General features: G+C 53.4%; 1 protein-coding gene across 1 annotated transcript in view; it reads left to right on the top strand.

The window, feature by feature from the left end:
• cadm1a (cell adhesion molecule 1a) overlaps positions 1–19491 on the top strand; it is a 450797-nt gene that overhangs the window by 323028 nt on the left and 108278 nt on the right. The window contains exons 8-9 of the mRNA XM_073029526.1: positions 12715–12811; positions 17393–17562. Of these exons, the coding sequence (XP_072885627.1) occupies positions 12715–12811; positions 17393–17562 (267 nt within the window). The remainder of the gene's footprint in view (positions 1–12714; positions 12812–17392; positions 17563–19491) is intronic.

Genomic DNA, 19491 nt, shown 5'->3' with positions numbered 1-19491 from the left:
CTCGTCGTCCTATTTCCCAGCCGGGTGCTCATTTGCAGGCTGTGTGTCAGCACTTCTGCGGGGGAGGAGGAGCCACGGCCTGCGACCCTGGCTCTTCTCGATCCCGTTATTTAGCACCCCCGGGGTTGCATTCGGTGCGTTCTCAGCGCCGCGGTCAAGCGGTGCTCCGTGAGCCGATACGACTCCCCCTCCCAGAGAGAGAGAGAGAGAGAGAGGGAGGGGGAGAAAGACAAATCGGGCTTGAAGATCCCCTGCGCCGATTTTTCAAAGGTTCCAACGTGCCTTTGTCGCAAGAGGATGGAGCTTGCCCGGTGAGACGGTGCAGTTGCAAGTCGGTTTACCGTTGCCTGGCAGAGCATTACGGCGCTGGAGTGGGCCATTCGGCCCACCTAACCCATGCTGTACTGTGGTCCTAGCAAGTCCCATCGAACCGCTCCTGGGCCACATAACCCTCCCATCCATCACTTCTCTAAGAGTTGACATCGACACCCCCCCCCCCCACCACCCCCACACTCCTTCGTGTAAAACTTGACAGAGAGACCTCAGTATGTGCGGTTGGGAGACTGTAGGTCTGACACAGTGGTCAGCAGCACAGGAGCGCCGCAGGGGACCGTGCTCTCTCCGGTCCTGTTCACCCTGTACACATCAGACTTCCAATATAACCCGGAGTCCTGCCATGTGCAGAAGTTCGCTGATGACACGGCCATAGTGGGGTGTGTCAGGAATGGACAGGAGGAGGAGTATAGGAAACTGATACAGGACTTTGTGATATGGTGCAACTCAAACTACCTGCATCTCAATATCACCAAGACCAAGGAGATGGTGGTGGACTTTAGGAGATCTAGGCCTCATATGGAGCCAGTGATCATTAATGGAGAATGTGTGGAGCAGGTTAAGACCTACAAGTATCTGGGAGTACAGTTAGACGAGAAGCTAGACTGGACTGCCAACACAGATGCCTTGTGCAGGAAGGCACAGAGTCGACTGTACTTCCTAAGAAGGTTGGCATCATTCAATGTCTGTAGTGAGATGCTGAAGATGTTCTATAGGTCCGTTGTGGAGAGCGCCCTCTTCTTTGTGGTGGCGTGTTGGGGAGGAAGCATTAAGAAGAGGGACGCCTCACGTCTTAATAAGCTGGTAAGGAAGGCGGGCTCTGTCGTGGGCAAAGTACTGGAGAGTTTAACATCGGTAGCTGAGCGAAGGGCGCTGAGTAGGCTACGGTCAATTATGGAAAACTCTGAACATCCTCTACATAGCACCATCCAGAGACAGAGAAGCAGTTTCAGCGACAGGTTGCTATCGATGCAATGCTCCTCAGACAGGATGAAGAGGTCAATACTCCCCAATGCCATTAGGCTTTACAATTCAACCACCAGGAGTAAGATATGCTAAAGTGCTGGGGTTGATTGTATTTAATGTATCTTTAAGTAAACTACTTCAGAACTTTTTAAAAGCTATTATTAATGCTTTTTGAGAGAGTGATTTAGATGCATATCATATTTTTACTGAGTTAAGTATTGTATGTAATTAGTTTTGCTAAAACAAGTGTATGGGACATTGGAAAAAATGGTGAATTTCCCCATGGGGATGAATAAAGTATCTATCTATCTATCTAAAAAGAGGACCAGAGTCGCCTCCACTTCCTGAGGAGACTGAGGTCCTTTGGAGTGTGCAGGCCTCTCCCTCACACGTTCTACCGGCCTGTCGTCACCAGTACAATCTTCCACCCGGTGGTGAGCTGGGGCAATAGTATCAAGAAAGGCTGGCTCTGTCGTAGGAGTCAAACCGGACACACTGGAGGCCGTGGGAGAACAAAGGACCCTCCGGAAAATCCTGGCAATTCCGGACAATGTTTCTCACCCTCTGCGTGCCACCTTGGCCGAACAGAGGGAGCACTTTCAGTAACAGACTGAGGCAACTGCGCTGCTCCAAAGAGCGATAAATGAGGTCATTCTTACCCTCGGCCATTGGGCTCTATAATGAGTCACCCTACAGCCGGGGGAGTGATGACCCCCCCCCCCCCCACCCCGTTTGAGGTAACTTAATTCTTTTTATTCTTTCTAACTTCTCTTCAAATATTTGCATATCTGTGCACTTGAAATGCTACTGTGACACTGAGATTTCCTTTGGGATCAGTGAGGTATCTGTCTGTCTATCAATTGGTCCACCACTTGAGACCTACCCACCACCCTCTGAGTGAAGTTCCCTCTCACGTTCCCCTTCACCCTTGACCCATGACCTTTAGTTGTCATTTCCCCCAGTAGAAAAAAGCCTGCTTGTACTCACCCTATCTGTACCCCTCTTCTGAACTTAACCACCTTTCACCTTAAAGTCACTAATCCACCCCCCGGTTCCGTACAATCACCACTCTCCGCGTTAAAAAAAACAACCAACCTCCGACATCCATCCCCGCCCCCCCCCCCCTTACACTTTTCTCCGATCGCCTCAAAATTACGCCCCATCGTATTAGCCCCTTCCACCCGCTCTTTGCCCCTTATCGTCTTCAGCTCTCTCATGCCACTTCCCCATCTTCTTTCCCTCCAAAGAGGCAGTTTCCTCTGCTCTGCCTCTCTCTCTCATCATCGCCATCAGCGATCACTCGTAGCCAGGTTTGACTCCTCTCCTGGTGGCCGATCTGGTCACCGGTGAAGAGGCCGATCCGTGCTTGTTACGGCGTAGGTCGTCGCAGTGGGCCTTCCCCCCCCCCCCCCCGTCTCTACTTACACCGAGGCCGCTTATTCTCAGAGGCGCAGTGGAGGTATCCTTCGAGCTGCGCAGTCCCCTCCTGGACAATCCTCCTCCAGCTCTCCCCATCCTGTGCTGATTTCTCTCACCCATTCAGGTTGATATGGGTGAGAGCCTCCGGTGGGTCTCGATATCGCCCTCGACCCGCGTTTCCTGCCCTCCGGGGGCGCGCCCGGCATCGTTGGGTTGGCCGGACAGGAGACGTTTAGGGAGGCGGGAGTCGGGCATACGGAATAACGTGGCCGACCCATCGCAACGGGCGTTGAGTCACCGGTCGCGGCCACGGAGTTGGAGTCGGTTGAAGCGCCCGCCCTTCCCGCCAGCTCTCAGAATCTCTCGGAGGCACCTCCGGTGGTAAGTTTCCGGGTAATTTTTGCGCCCGCAGATTTTATCCGCTCCGTGCAGCAAGGAGGAGAAGAAGGACCAGCCCTTAGCTCGCCAGTGGACTCATCGGGGCGCCGGCTCGGCGCTCGGCCCGACTTGGATTCGAACTCGGGAACCTCCGGCGCTGATGTCACCGCGGGGACGTGCAGCAAGGAGGGGAGGGCTACATAAGCCTTATCGACCAGAAGCTCAGCGCTGGTCTGGATATCCCCATCTTCTTCCTCAGCCCCGGGGACAGGCTCCACTCGCGCGGCCTACTCTGCGGTTCATTTCGAGGTCGAGCACTGCAAATCCTCTTCAGAGTGAGCTACGATGGTGGTGTTGTCGTCTGCATATTGGGGCTCCATGACGGGGGTAGCTGACAGCGTTTGCTCTTTGCCTTTAAACCCTCTCTACAGCTTTTCCTTCTGCGGTAAGCAAGTTGTGTTCATTGCCCTGCGGGCAAGTGCAGGCCCACTGAAAAGATTCTCCCTCGGCAGCCACGTGCGAGCAGGGGGTAAAAACCCAAGTGACCTATCACAAGAGCTGGGGCACCAACGGGTGAGTAGTTGGGCAAAGGGATGGTAAAATTTCAAGTTCAAAGCAAAATGATTATCGAAGAACCGAGTGCACCCCGTGGCCACTTTATTAGGTACACCCGCTCGTTCACGCCGAAGTCTCTCGTCGGCCAATCATGTGGCAGCAAACCCAACGCCTACGAGCAGGCGGGCGCGGTCAAGAGGTTCAGTTTGCCGTTCAGACCAAAGGTCAGGAGGGAGGAAGAAGGGGTGAGTGACCCTGACCGTGGATTGATTGTTGGTGCCAGATGGGGCGGTTTGAGTATCTCAGGAACTGCTGATGTCCTGGGATTGTCTTCACACGCAACAGTCTCTAGGGTTTTCAGAGAATGATGTGAAAAACGAACAATTTTAAAAAAAATCAATCCAGTGAGGGGGCCTTGTTAGTGAAGGGAGGTCAGAGGAGAACGGACAGGAAGGCGACAGAGACTCAAATACGAGGGGTGATTGATAAGTTCGTGGCCTCGGTAGAAGGAGTCAATTTTAGAAAACCTGGCACATTTTATTTTTCAACACAGTCTCCTCCGACATGTACACACTTAGTCCAGCGGTTGTGGAGCACACCGATCCCTTCTTTGTAGAAGTGGTCCACAGCAGGGGTGATTGATAAGCTCGTGGCCTAAGGTAGAAGGAGATGAGTTATTAACTTCAATCTTTCTGCATCATCATGCAAAGAGTTGAACTGCACGGGCATGTAACGAGAGCGTCTTGGGCCTCCAGGTGGTCCACAGCAGGGGTGATTGATAAGCCCTTGGCCTAAGGTAGAGGAAGATGAATTATTAACTTCAAACTTTCTGCATAATCATTCAGAGAGTTGAACTGCACGTGCATGTAACAGGAGTTGTATAACTCATCTCCTTCCACCTTAGACCGCGGACTTATCAATCACCCCTGCTGTGGGCACTTTCTGGAGGTCCAAGACGCCGACTTCTACAAAGCAGGGATCCGTACGCTCCACGACCGCTGGACTACGTGTGTACATGCAGGAAAAATAAACGTGCTGGCTTTTCTGAAATTGACTCCTTCTACCTTACGACACCCTTAGGGTCAGGGTTAGGGTATAAGCTGATAAGGAAGGCGGGCTCTGTCGTGGGCAAAGTACTGGAGAGTTTAACATCGGTAGCTGAGCGAAGGGCGCTGAGTAGGCTACGGTCAATTATGGATAACTCTGAACATCCTCTACATAGCACCATCCAGAGACAGAGAAGCAGTTTCAGCGACAGGTTACTGTCGATGTAATGCTCCTCAGACAGGATGAAGAGGTCAATACTCCCCAATGCCATTAGGCTTTACAATTCAACTGCCAGGACTTAAGAACTTTTTTAAAGCTATTATTAATGCTTTTTGAGTTAGTGATTTAGATGCATATCATATTATTACTGAGTTAAGTATTGTATGTAATGAGTTTTTGCTACAACAAGTGTATGGGACATTGGAAAAAATGTTGAATTTCCCCATGGGGATGAATAAAGTATCTATCTATCTATCTATCTATCTATCTATCAATCACCCCTCGTAACCGCGCGTTACGACTGCGGCGTGCGGGAGAACATCTCTGGGCGAACCTTGAAGTGGAGGGGCTGCAGCAGCAGGAGACCGCGGACGCAATATCAGGCGCAGGAGGCACACAGCAGAGTGGCCTCTGAGTGCGGGGGGGGGTGGGGAGGGTCACCACGTACCACCTTGAGATTCGTTTTCTTGCAGGCATTTTACAGGAAATATGGGGAAGGAAAACCAGAATAGATTCCGTGGAAGGCCATACACGGACAAAGGCTGACAAACAACCCATGAAACATAGAAAAACACGCTGGTGCGGGACTCTTTAAAAAAGTGAGATGGCGCGACTGTCACCTTGGGATAGCAGGTCAAGTTGAGGGGCCTGAGCGGCCTTTGCCTGCCTCTGGCAGGGGGGAGCCAGCGGTCCGGTTGGGTGAAGCGGTGCAGGTCACGGATGGGGTGACGGGGAAGGACCCCACGGGAAGACCACGGGCGTTGGACGGGATTTTAAAAATTGGAAACGTATTTACAGTTTAATGCATATATGTCAAACTCAAGGCCCGCGGGCCAAATCCGGCCCGCGGTGGGATTATCTTTGGCCCGCGAGATAATATCTAATGACTATTAAAGCTGGCCCCAGTAATCGCAGCGCCTATGGCGTATGATATGGCTAATGCTGAGTTGATTCAGGTACCAGGTTTTCAGGGTTTTTAGTGTTTATTCGGCAGTCTTCTTCATAAGAAACGGAATTTGTAAAGTGAAGCACTTTGTAGTTATAGCAGAGACTGAGACACGTGAGGGCAGGCTGAGAAAACGGAGGCAACGAAAGCTGCGTTCGCACGCGTCCGACTGATCCGGCCCGTGACCTAAAATGAGTTTGACACCCCTGGTTTAATGGATTCTGCGAGCTGGCCCCTGGAAGATCGAACAAGTGTTATCTGGGAGGAGTGCAATTATCAACAAAGATAATGTACTTCTGGAGTGAACAAACCCAGGGTATTATCTTCCGTTAGAACAGACAGAAACTTTTTTCTCTCTCTCTCAGTCGGAGTCATTTGCCATGTCGATGGCATTGCGGGCTGCCAGGGCGGACTTAAACGGAAGAGAGCGGAGCTCTCGGCCGCGATCGCACACAGAACCCTCGGAGGCCCTGACCCGGGGGTGGGGGGGCGCGTTTCAGAGCAAGTCGCTGAGCCCTCCCTTTATTCGAGTTAAACGTTACTTTTACTTGCTGTGTGGAGTAGGCACTGCCCGGCAAAGCTCGCACAGCCTCGATTCAACCCGAACCTAACCGCAGAACAGCTTCCAGTGGCCAGTTGCCCTACCGGCCAGTGCGTCTTCGGACCGTTTGAGGGAGCCGGTCATGACACAGAGGCTGACGGAATCGAACCGTGAACTCCCAACACCCCGAGCTGTGACGGTAGTGCATCGAACTCTGTGCCGGCTTGGCCCCCCACCCCCAGATTAGTTAACGGCCCGGCAGCAGCCCGTTTGCGACCTCAGAAGAGGGCTTGGAGGACGCGGAGGATTACGATCCGACTGTGGCCGGTTCCGCCCCGCGCGCTCGGACCGGGGAGCGTGTGGTGGCCGTCTGCCGCTGCTGCGGGGCAGGCTGTTTACAGACCCCGCGTATGCCGACACAGACAGAGGAATGCGCCGCTTGCATCAGATCAAATCAGCGAGGGCGGTGCCTGGCGGCCGGCAAGAATCACCGCACCTCTGTCGCCAGCGTCGGCCAAGAGGAAGGGGGTACAGGAGCCTCAGGACCCCACACCACCAGGTTCAGGGACAGTTATCACCCCTCAACCATCAGGAAGGAGGTACAGGAGCCTCAGGATCCACACCACCAGGTTCAGGGACAGTTATTACCCCTCAACCATCAGGAAGGAGGTACAGGAGCCTCAGGACCCACACCACCAGGTTGAGGAACAGTTATCACCCCTCAACCATCAGGAAGGAGGTACAGGAGCCTCAGGACCCACACCAGCAGGTTCAGGAACAGTTATCACCCCTCAACCATCAGGAAAGAGGTACAGGAGCCTCAGGACCCCGCACCACCAGGTTCAGGAACAGTTATTACCCCTCAACCATCAGGAAGGAGGTACAGGAGCCTCAGGACCCCACACCACCAGGTTCAGGAACAGTTATTACCCCTCAACCATCAGGAAGGAGGTACAGGAGTCACAGGACCCACACCACCAGGTTCAGGAACAGTTACTACCCCTCAACCATCAAGAAGGAGGTACAGGAGTCACAGGACCCACACCACCAGGTTCAGGAACAGTTATTACCCCTCAACCATCAGGAAGGAGGTACAGGAGCCTCAGGACCCCACACCACCAGGTTCAGGAACAGTTATCACCCCTCAACCATCAGGAAGGAGGTACAGGAGCCTCATGACTCACACCACCAGGTTCAGGAACAGTTATCACCCCTCAACCAACAGGCTCTTGAACCAGAGGGGATAAACAGACAGGAAAAAAACATTGTTCCAAGATGGCGGCACGACGCAGCTTGCAGCGGCCACTCCGGAGCTGATTATCTGTTATTTGTGAAGTGGGGTGCCGTGCGCAATCATAATCAGGTGAAAAACGGACGTGGGAGCATGGAGGAACATCGGGAAATCTCCAGGAAGACCTTCTTCGTTGCTGCTGCTGCTGTGAGGTCGGGGACTCTGCTGGGAAGAACAGGCCCCCAGTCCTCGGGGTCATGTTGCCGATGGCCGTTGGTGGGGCCGTCTTAATACGCTCGGCAGAGGATGGTGCTCGGAGAAGCTGTGCCGGAGGGGATGGTCGTTGGCTCGGAAGTTCGACGGACTCGGAGTCCGCTGCGGTCAGGTTGCTTTCACTGTGTGCTGTGTCTGCGAGGCTGGGTTCGACGGAGCTTTCATTGTGTGCTGTGTCTGCGAGGCTGGGTTCGACGGAGCTTTCATTGTGTGCTGTGTCTGCGAGGCTGGGTTCGACGGAGCTTTCGTTGTGTGCTGTGTCTGTGAGGCTGAGTCGGGTGGCGCCGTGGAAGTCCATAGCGGGGGTATTCCCTTCTGCCGCCGGTGTGGGATGACGAGTCTGTCGGGACCCTGGGGACTTGTGGAAACTGTGTGGTGATATTTTTTGAACTTGCAGTTCTTTAACATCTTTGGACTATTTTTACTGTGCTCATGGTCTTTTTTTTAATCAATTATGCTATTGTTTGCACTGTTGTAACTATGTGTTGTAACTATGTGGTTTTGTGCAGGTCTTGTAGCTTTAGTTTTTGGTCTTGTTTTGTCTGGTGGGTTTGGAGCTCCTTTCCGGGGAACGCGCTAAGACGGTAGCGCGATATTAATACGCAGCAGCCTCTCCGGACTCTGGATTGGGGATTGCCAAACGTTATGTGGATTTTCTGGTGTAGTCTGTTTTGTCATGTGCTGTTGTGATATCATTCTGGAGGAACATTGTCTCATTTTTTAACTGCATTGCATTTGTGGTTTCTAAATGACAATAAACTGAATCTGAATCTGAACTTCACTCACCCCGTCACTGAACTGTTCCCACAACCTGTGGACTCACTTTGAAGGACTCTTCATCTCATGTTCTCGATATTTATTGCTTATTTATTGCAGCACCATACAAACGCCTGTATGTAATTGAGGTACCGAAGACCTTTTGCACACAGTCCTGTAGTAACTTTATGTATTGCACTGTACTGCTGTCACACAAAAGAAAAAGAAAGCAGATTTCATGATATATGTGAGTGTTGATAAACCTGATTCTGATATGGGTCTGATTTGTGGGTGAGAGAGTGGGAAGTGGGGAGGGGGCAGTGAGAGGGGGTAATCATGGCTGGCGAAAGGGGAGCACCAGGGAGACATTAGCAGGCAGTACACCTTATGCGATTAAATGATTACACTTCATAGATCTTACTGGAACTATGTACTTAATAGAGACACAATGTAAAAGGGAAAGAAAAGGCGCCAGACTTATCAAAGTCCAACCACTTCGTGCACACCCATTGGAGCTCAGTTAACAGAATCTTCTGGCCACCACTCGATCCCCTCCGACCTCCTCGACCGGCCGCCTGGGACCAACAACGGCGGTCGACCAGATGCTCCACACAAATCTGTCCTCGTCTCCTCTCCTCGCCTAAAACCCTGGGCCTGGGACCCCCCGCCCCCGCTCGGGGTCCGTTCCGTCGCCCAGCTCACAACTTCGCGTCTTCTCCCTCCAACCCCCTCGTGCCGTGTCCCCCCCCCCAAAGGTCGCCCAACGCTAGCTCACAGACCCACAAGAGAGAATAACCTCTATCCCAATTGGTCAACAAACGAATACAATTCTCGTTATCAGTAATTATAACCCAAACAAGCTGTGAGAGAAAGCACGAATATTTTGATTAGCACACGCGGTAGCATAAAGAAAGCAGAAACCCCCTCACAGGTCAATAAACCAATTGTTTACAATCAAGTGATTTCACCTGGTGTGTCTGCACCCATGTCGCCTCCCCTCCTCCCCCCGCCAACCCTTTCACCCCTTCCCCCCCACCTGTCCCACACCCCTCCCGCGGTGCTCCACCCTCACCATTCCCAACATCCTTTCCTCCCGCCAGATTTACAAACGCACTCCCCGCTCCACCGTCCCTTGTGCGAAAGTCTTAGGCACCCTTGTGAGATGCACGCGTGTAAACGACAAAAGACTTTCACACAGCACTGTACAGTCAACCTACGTACCTAAGCCATCTTATGTGTTGATATTTTTTGTGTTTCTTATTTTGATGGTGTCCTTTATCTTATTGTGTTTTTATAGAACATAGAACAATACAGCACAGTACAGGCCCTTCGGCCCACAATGTTGTGCCGACCCTCAAACACCGCCTCCCATATAACCCTCCACCTTAAATTCCTCCATATACCTGTCTAGTAGTCTCTTAAACTTCACTAGTGTATCTGCCTCCACCACTGACTCAGGCAGTGCATTCCACGCACCAACCACTCTCTGAGTGAAAAACCTTCCTCTAATATCCCCCTTGAACTTCCCTCCCCTCACCTTAAAGCCACGTCCTCTTGTACTGAGCAGTGGTGCCCTGGGGAAGAGGTGCTGGCTGTCCACTCTGTCTATTCCTCTTAATATCTTGTATACCTCTATCATGTCTCCTCTCATCCTCCTTCTCTCCAAAGAGTAAAGCCCTAGCTCCCTTTTTTTTGGTGCTGTATTGGCTCCGGAGTAACAATTATTCTGTTCTCCTTTACACTTGTGCACTGGAAATGACGTTAAACTATCTTGAACCTTGAGTGGCGAAGGAACGTGAACTCTGACTTGACCATTTGTCGCGCTGATCAAATGGCATAGGCTGTGAACGTTCGCGTTTACTTCCAGCCCGAGAATATCTCGGAGCCTCTGCCAGGGAAAGCAGATGCCACGGCAGTTCTTCAAACGTGGCTGGCCATCTTCTGCGCCGTGATGTGTGTGTGTGCGTGCTGCTCCCCGGGCAGGGGGAGGTGATGGGTGGGAAAGGTAAAGGGCTGGAGAGGAAGGAATCTGACAGGAGAGGAGAGTGGACCGTGGGAGAAAGGGAAGGAGGAGGGACACCAGGGGGAGGTGATGGGTGGGAAAGGTAAAGGGCTGGTGAGGAAGGAATCTGATAGGAGAGGAGAGTGGACCGTGGGAGAAAGGGAAGGAGGAGGGACACCAGGGGGAGGTGACGGGTGGGAGAGGTAAAGGGCTGGAGAGGAAGGAATCTGACAGGAGAGGAGAGTGGACTGTGGGAGAAAGGGAAGGAGGAGGGACACCAGGGGGAGGTGATGGGTGGGGAAGGTAAAGGGCTGGACAGGAAGGAATCTGACAGGAGAGGAGAGTGGACCGTGGGGGAAAGGGAAGGAGGAGGGACACCAGGGGGAGGTGATGGGTGTGGTCTCACTAAGTAAAGAACTGGTGGTGTATTACAGGGGTCGGTGCTGGGATCATTGCTATTTGCCGCGAGTGCAAACGTCTTGGGCGATTAAATTCAATTAGCTTAGTTGTACGTGGAAACGCACAGTGAATTGCGAACCCGATCAGCGAGGTTTGTTCCGGGGCAGCCTGCAAATCGTCGCCCCGCACGTCCAGCGCCAACGCGCACGTCGCTCGCAACGCGCCAACCCTAAACCCGTTGGTCCTTGGACTGCGGGAGGAATACCGCGGCACCCCACTGGAAATCCACACGTTTACGGGGGGGGTGGAGAACGTGCAGGCTCCTTAAAACAGTCAGCAACGGGAATTGAACCCCGAGCTTGCGGCCAGCGCAGTAATGTGGCACCCTGTCGAAGCCCTCACTAAAAATCCACACCGACAGCCCCCACTGCCTTGCCGTAGAACCGTAGAACATTCCAGCACAGAAACAGGCCTTTTGGCCCTTCTCGGCTGTGCCGAACCATTTTTCTGCCTAGTCCCACTGACCTGCGCCTGGCCCATATCCCTCCAAACCCCTCTCATCCACGTACCTGTCCAAGTTTTTCTTAAATGTTAAAAGTGAGCCCGCATTCACCACTTCATCTGGCAGCTCATTCCACACTCCCACCACTCTCTGTGTGAAGAAGCTTCCCCCAATGTTCCCTTTAAACTTTTCCCCCTTCACCCTTAACCCATGTCCTCTGGTTTTTTTCTCCCCTAGCCTCAGTGGAAAAAGCCTGCTTGCATTCACTCTATCTATACCCATCATAATTTTATACACCTCTATCAAGTCTCCCCTCATTCTCCTAAGCTCCAGGGAATAAAGTCCTAACCTATTCAACCTCTCTCTGTATCTCAGTTTCTCAAGTCCTGGCGACATCCTTGTAAACCTTCTCTGCCCTCTTTCAACCTTATTAATATCCTTCTGTAATTCGGTGACCAAAACTGCACACGATGCTCCAAATTCGGCCTCACCAATGCCTTATACAACCTCACCGTAACATTCCAACTCTTATACTCAATACTTTGATTTATAAAGGCCCTTCCGCCGTTTTCCCTGGGAGCCTCCTCAAACGGGAAACGCTGCCAGACCGGTTACCCCCGGACTATCCCCGATCAGGCCCTGCCCTAGCCGAACACTTGCACTGTGAGGCGGCCATGTTGCCTAGCAGGGAGCACGCCGTTCCACAGCGCCCAGTGCCCGCATCGCAGTTTGCACGCTCTCCCCGTGGCCGCGCGGGTCTCCCCTGGGCGTCCAGTTTCCTCCCGCAGTCCAAACACGTACGGGTCAGTAGGTTTAATTGGTCGCTGGGTTGCGTTCGAGCGGAGTGGCCTCGTTGAGCTGGCAGGCCTCCATCAGCCGCCTGTGGCCATGATTTCCACATATTCACCGTCCTCCCCCCTCCTCATCTCTGTTCCAACAGGACGCCCCTCTAGTCCTCTGACCTACGACTCCCCCCACCCTGGGAAACTTCCTCTCCACCTCCACTGTTATTGGCCCTCGATAGAAGCCCGGGAAGTGGCCGGGGAGTGGGTGTCGGGTGCCTGGGCTGCGCTGGGCCCCGCCGCTGCGGAACGAAAGCTTTCTTGGCTGGGGAAGCACGCTGACATCTGCCTTCTTGCCTCCACAGATAAGCCTCTGGTGCAGGTTCGCGTCAGCTACCCGCAAGGCCCGGCGAGGGAGGGCGACACGCTGGAGCTGACCTGCACGGCCAGCGGGAAGCCGCAGTAAGTTCTCGCCCCCCCCCACCCCGAGCTCGGCAAGGTTCGTCCGTCTCCGCGCGCGCTTAACCCGTCGATCGGCCGGTATAAATCCCCTTTAAGAAAGAACGTTAAGTGGCGTATACAGGAGCCGACCGCCACTACTTCATCATTTCCTGTCAGAGTCGCCTTCTGTACGGACACTCCTGTGCCCAGAGTCACTTTATGGACAAGACAATCGATCTGTGTCTACGAGCTGCTTATGTATTTATCCATTACATTCCACGTACAGCTGGGGTGCCCAAGGCTTTCTGCACAGGTCTGGATTTGTCAACGTTGCCAACATGGTGCAGAGAGCAAGTTTGTCAACCCGGCAGGAGCGAAGGATGTTGGGAATGGCAGGCATGGAGCACCCGCCGGAGGGGGTAGGGGAGACAGAGGAGGAACTAGGGCGGGTGCAGACGCACCCACAGCCCAGAGACACCAGGCGAGGTCGTTGGACTCCAAACAATCGGTTTACTGCTCGCCAGTGCTCTGGTGCTTCTCCCTCTCCCTTCCCCTTTTCCCAACGATTCCCCCTCTCCCTTCCCCTTTACCCAACCATGATTCCCTCTCTCCCTTCCCCTTTTCCCAACCATGATTCCCTCTCTCCCTTCCCCTTTTCCCAACCACATTTCCCCTTTCCCCAACCACATTTCCCCTCCCCCTTCCCCTTTTCCCAACCATGATTCCCCTCTCCCTTCCCCTTTTCCCCAACCATGATTCCCCTGTCCCTTCCCCTTTTCCCAACCATGATTCCCCTGTCCCTTCCCCTTTTCCCAACCATGATTCCCCTCTCCCTTCCCCTTTTCCCAACCATGATCCCCCTCTCCCTTCCCCTTTTCCCAACCATGATTCCCCTCTCCCTTCCCCTTTTCCCAACCATGATTCCCCTCTCCCTTCCCCTTCCCCAACCATGATTCCCCTCTCCCTTCCCCTTTTCCCAACCACGATTCCCCCTCTCCCTTCCCCTTTTCCCAACCATGATTCCCCCTCTCCCTTCCCCTTTTCCCAACCATGATTCCCCCTCTCCCTGCCCCCTTCCCACTCTCAGTCCACAAATGATACCCCATATCAGAATCAGGTTTATCATCACTCACATATGTCATGAAATTTGGGGTTTTTTTGCGTCAGCAGTACAGTTCAATCTTATAAAATTACTACAGTACTGTGTGCAAACGTCTTAGTTATGCATATGTGATCAAGACTTTGGCATAGTACTGTATTTATAGTGGTTGTTAATATAACATTGTGATCCTGATGTTTTTTTTCCGCCCTGCATCGGATCCGGAGTAACAATTAATATTTTTCTCCTGCACGCTCGCGCAGTGGAAATGACTTTAAACAATCTTGGAATCTGGAAATTCCACTTGGCCCATTGATTGGCCCTTCAAGAGAAACCTGTCATTACCAGAACGTTAATTGACCTATAAGTATAGGGGTCCGTCCGGAGTTAACTCCGTGATTGGATCATCGTTTGTGTGCAGAATCCAAAGCAGAAGCAAGAATAAGAAAACTGCCAGAGCTCTCGGTGTGGTGATGAGGAACAGTCGGGAATCTCTCAGCCGACGGAGCAGTGCTTCAGGCAACTGAGCAATCCGCCTGAGGAACTCAGCGGGTCAGGCAGCGCTCGCCGGAGGAAAGGAAACCCGCCGACGTCTCTCGTTCAAAAACCCGCGATTGAGTCCAGTGCGGTCGGGGATTGAATTTATGCTTTTCGGGGTGACGACCCTTCACCTCCGGTGGTCTTCCTCCTCAAGCGTCCACTCGAGTCCTCCTTGCACCGGTGCTGCCTGAACTGCCGATTATTTCCGGCGTTTGCGGCTCAGGGGGTCGGCCGCCGGCTTTCCCGGCGGTCCACGTTCTGCGCCGGGGTCGGAGACCGTTGGCGTTCCACAGGGGTCCGCTCTGGGACCCCTCCTCTTTGTGATTTTTTTTAATATATTGACGGCCTGGATGTGGAAGTCGAAAGGGTGGGTTGGTAAGTTTGCTGATGACACAAAGGTTGGGGGTGTTGTGGATAGTGTGGAGGGCTGTCAGAGGTTACAGCCGGACGTCGATAGGATGTAAAACTGGGCTGAGAAGCGGGAGATGGAGTTCAACCCGGAGAAGTGTGAGGTGGTTCATTTCGGTAGGTCAGACTTGAAGTCAGGATATAATATCCATGTTAAGACTCTTGGCAGTGTGGAGGATCAGAGCGATCTTGGGGTCCGAGTCCCTAGGACACTCAAAGCAGTTGCGCAGGTGTATTGGCCTTCATCCATCGTAGGATTGAGTTTAAGAGCAGAGAGGTAATGTTGCAGCTATATAGGACCCTGGTCGGACCCCACTTGGAGTACTGTGCTCAGTTCTGGTCGCCTCACGACAGGAAGGATGTGGGTACTATAGAGAGAGTGCGGAGGAGATTTACAAGGATGTTGCCTGGATTGGGGAGCGTGCCTTATGAGAATAATCTGAGTGAACTCGGCCTTTTCTCCTTGGAGCGACGGAGGATGAGAGGTGACCTGATAGAGGTGTATAAGATGATGAGAGGCATTGATCGTGTGGATAGTCAGAGGCTTTTCCCCAGGGCTGAAATGGCTAACACGAGAGGACACAGGTTTAAGGTGCTGGGGAGTAGGTACAGAGGAGATGTCAGGGGTAAGTTTTTCACTCAGAGAGTGGTGAGTGCGTGGAATGGGCTGCCGGCGACGGTGGTGGAGGCGGATACGATAGGGTCTTTTAAGAGACTCTTAGGTACACGGAGCTTGAAAAAATAGGGGGCTATGCGGTAGGTAAATTCTGGGCAGTTTCTAGAGTAGGTTACACGGTCGGTACAATATTGTGGGCCGAAGGGCCTGCGATGTGCTGTAGATTTCTGTGTTTCTATGTTCACAGGCAATACTGCGCAAAAATCTTAGGCACATATATATATAGCTAGGGTGCCTACAGTACTGTAGTAATTTTATGTATCGTACTGTACTGCTGTCGCAAAAAAAACAAATTTCATGATCTATGTGAGTGATGATAAACCCGATTCTGATATGGGTCTCTGTTGTGGACTGAGAGTGCGAAGGGGGGCAGGGAGAGGGGGAATATCGGTTGGGAAGGGGGCAGGGAGAGGGGAATTATGTTTGGAGAAAGGGGAAGGGAGAGGGGGAATCATGGTTGGGAAAAGGGGAAGGGAGAGGGGGAATCATGGTTGGGGAAAGGGGAAGGGAGAGGGGAATCATGGTTGGGAAAAGGGGAAGGGAGAGGGGAATCGTGGTTGGGGAAAGGGGAAGGGAGAGGGGGAATCATGGTTGGGAAAAGGGGAAGGGAGAGGGGGAATCATGGTTGGGAAAAGGGGAAGGGAGAGGGGAATCATGGTTGGGGAAAGGGGAAGGGAGAGGGGAATCATGGTTGGGGAAAAGGGGAAGGGAGAGGGGGAATCATGGTTGGGAAAAGGGGAAGGGAGAGGGGAATCATGGTTGGGGAAAAGGGGAAGGGAGAGGGGAATCATGGTTGGGAAAAGGGGAAGGGAGAGGGAAATCATGGTTGGGGAAAAGGGGAAGGGAGAGGGGAATCATGGTTGGGAAAAGGGGAAGGGAGAGGGGAATCATGGTTGGGAAAAGGGGAAGGGAGAGGGGAATCATGGTTGGGAATAGGGGAAGGGAGAGGGGGTATCATGGTTGGGAATAGGGGAAGGGAGAGGGGAATCATGGTGGGGAAAAGGGGAAGGGAGGGGGGGAATCATAGCTGGGAAAAGGGGAAAGGAGAGGGGAATCATGGTTGGGAAAAGGGGAAGGGAGAGGGGAATCATGGTTGGGAATAGGGGAAGGGTGAGGGAAGCACCAGAGAGACATTCTGTAATGATCAATAAACCAATCATTGGAATTCAAATGACCCAGCCTGCCCTGGTGTCTCAGGGCCGGGTGAGTGTGTCTGCACCCACATCGCCAACACAGCCCCACCCACTCCTGCAACATTCCCAACGTCCTCTGCTCTGGTTACAAACTCGCTCTCCGCTCCTCGTTGTCAAATCAGTTCTGTGTGCGGAAGTCCTAGGCGCCCGACTTTTGTTCGCTACTGTAGATAGTAAAAGCTATAAATTACAATAAGAAGTTTACATATATATATATATATAAAGAAGATTAAATTAAACAATAGTGCAAAAAGGCAGGAATCAAAAAAAAAATACTGAGGTAGTGTGCTTGGAATCATTGTCCGTTCTGATGGTGGAGAGGGGTAGGAGCCGCTCCTAAACTTCTGAGTGCCTCCTCAGGCTCCTGTACGTCCTCCCCGATGGCAGCCATGAGCAGCGGCAATGATTGTAGCTTCTGTGCCGTTTCACTCTGAGACCCCTCCCGGCCCAAAGGGAACTGACCGATCAACATACTGACCCGTACACCTTCGGGACGTGGGAGGTGGGGGAGAGGTGTAGACCTGTGCACCCGGAGGAAACCCACGCACGGTCGCGGGGAGAACAGGCAAACTCGTTACGGGCTGCGGCGGCGGCGGGGGGTGGGGAGGGGGTGGAATTGAAACCCCGCGGAGGCGGGCGCCGGGCCCTCGGAGGACTCAAGGCCTCTCTCGCCCGTTCCTCCGCAGGCCCACACTCGTCTGGCAGCGGCTGGACGAGGAAATGCCGGAGCGGGCCATCTTGTCCATCGAGAACCTGGTCCTGGAGTCCCTGAACAAGTCCGACAACGGGACGTACCGCTGCAAAGCCTTCAACGACATCGGGGAGTCCCACGACGACTACCTCCTCTACGTCTACGGTACGTACGACGCCCTCCCCCCCCCCCTCCCCGTCTCTCCCTCCCTCCCTCTCAACTGCGGAGGCGGTTGGTCGGAATCTCTGCGGAGAGGCGGCCGCTAACGGGCCGTTGCGCGCACGACAGAAACTGCCTTCCAAATGCGAAGTAAATGAGGGGGAGATGATGGAACGAGTGCAAATGATGGTAACTTAGCACCCGAGATTCTTCTGGGCTGCCTGTTTACAAACCGTCAGTTCTGCTGCGGGCCGCGTCCGAGTTTAGTATGGCGGGAGGTATTGTGTGCCGGAAGATCGCAAGAGACTCTGCAGGTGCTGGAAATCCAGAGCAACACACACACACACACACAAAATGCTGGAGGAACTCAGTATCCATGGAAATTAGTCAACAGTCGACATTCCGGGGGCCTGGACCCGACACCGGTCCCGACAAAGGGTCTCGGCCCGAAACACTAACTCTTTGTCGTCCCCCACGTCCCCCCCTCTAGTCGCTGAGTTCCTCCAGCATTTTCTGCATGTGTGCGCGTGTGTGTGTGTGTGCTTTGCGTCCCAGTGCGTCCGAACCATCTGAAGCCACGAGGATGGTGGCTTTCGACGTTATCGAGGCCCCGCTCGTGTCATCCCGCGACGAAACGCTGGGCGCTGAACGGAACTCCCACAATGCACTCACTGCAGGAACTCAGCGGGACAGGCGAAATCTATGGAAGTGAATGGACAGTCGATGCCTCGGTGCAGAAAAAGGAAGGGGGCAGGTTGTCAGAATAAGAAGTATGGGAGCGGGGAAGTGTCAGGGGGACAAGCTAGAAGGCGATAGGTGAAACCAGATGGGTTGGGGAAGGGGGGGGGAATAAAGTAAGAATTTGGGGAGTGTGGGGATAGGTGGAAGGAGTGGGAGCTGATAGGCGGGAAAGAAATTAAGATGGAAAAGTAAAGGGCTGGAGAGGAAGGAATCTGATAGGAGAAGAGAGTGGACCGTGGGAGAAAGGGAAGGAGGAGGGACACCAGGGGGAGGTGATGGGTGGGAGAGGTAAAGGGCTGGAGAGGAAGGAATCTGATAGGAGAGGAGAGTGGACCGTGGGAGAAAGGGAAGGAGGAGGGACACCAGGGGGAGGTGATGGGTGGGAAAGGTAAAGGGCTGGAGAGGAAGGAATCTGATAGGAGAGGAGAGTGGACCGTGGGGGAAAGGGAAGGAGGAAGGACACCAGGGGGAGGTGACGGGTGGGAGAGGTAAAGGGCTGGAGAGGAAGGAATCTGATAGGAGAGGAGAGTGGGCCGTGGGAGAAAGGGAAGGAGGAGGGACACCAGGGGGAGGTGATGGGTGGGGAAGGTAAAGGGCTGGAGAGGAAGGAATCTGACAGGAGAGGAGAGTGGACCGTGGGAGAAAGGGAAGGAGGAGGGACACCAGGGGAAGGTGATGGGTGGGAAAGGTAAAGGGCTGGAGAGGAAGGAATCTGATAGGAGAGGAGAGTGGGCCGTGGGAGAAAGGGAAGGAGGAGGGACACCAGGGGGAGGTGATGGGTGGGGAAGGTAAAGGGCTGGAGAGGAAGGAATCTGACAGGAGAGGAGAGTGGACCGTGGGAGAAAGGGAAGGAGGAGGGACACCAGGGGAAGGTGATGGGTGGGAAAGGTAAAGGGCTGGAGAGGAAGGAATCTGATAGGAGAGAAGAGTGGACTGTGGGAGAAAGGGAAGGAGGAGGGACACCAGGGAGAGGTGACGGGTGGGAAAGGTAAAGGGCTGGAGAGGAAGGAATCTGATAGGAGAGGAGAGTGGACCGTGGGAGAAAGGGAAGGAGGAGGGACACCAGGGGAAGGTGTTGGGTGGGAAAGGTAAAGGGCTGGAGAGGAAGGAATCTGATAGGAGAGAAGAGTGGACTGTGGGAGAAAGGGAAGGAGGAGGGACACCAGGGGGAGGTGACGGGTGGGTGAGGTAAAG

Source organism: Hemitrygon akajei, chromosome 26 (genome assembly GCF_048418815.1).
Source record: "Hemitrygon akajei chromosome 26, sHemAka1.3, whole genome shotgun sequence".
NCBI lineage: Eukaryota > Metazoa > Chordata > Chondrichthyes > Myliobatiformes > Dasyatidae > Hemitrygon > Hemitrygon akajei.
This window is presented reverse-complemented; position numbering and strand designations above follow the sequence as displayed.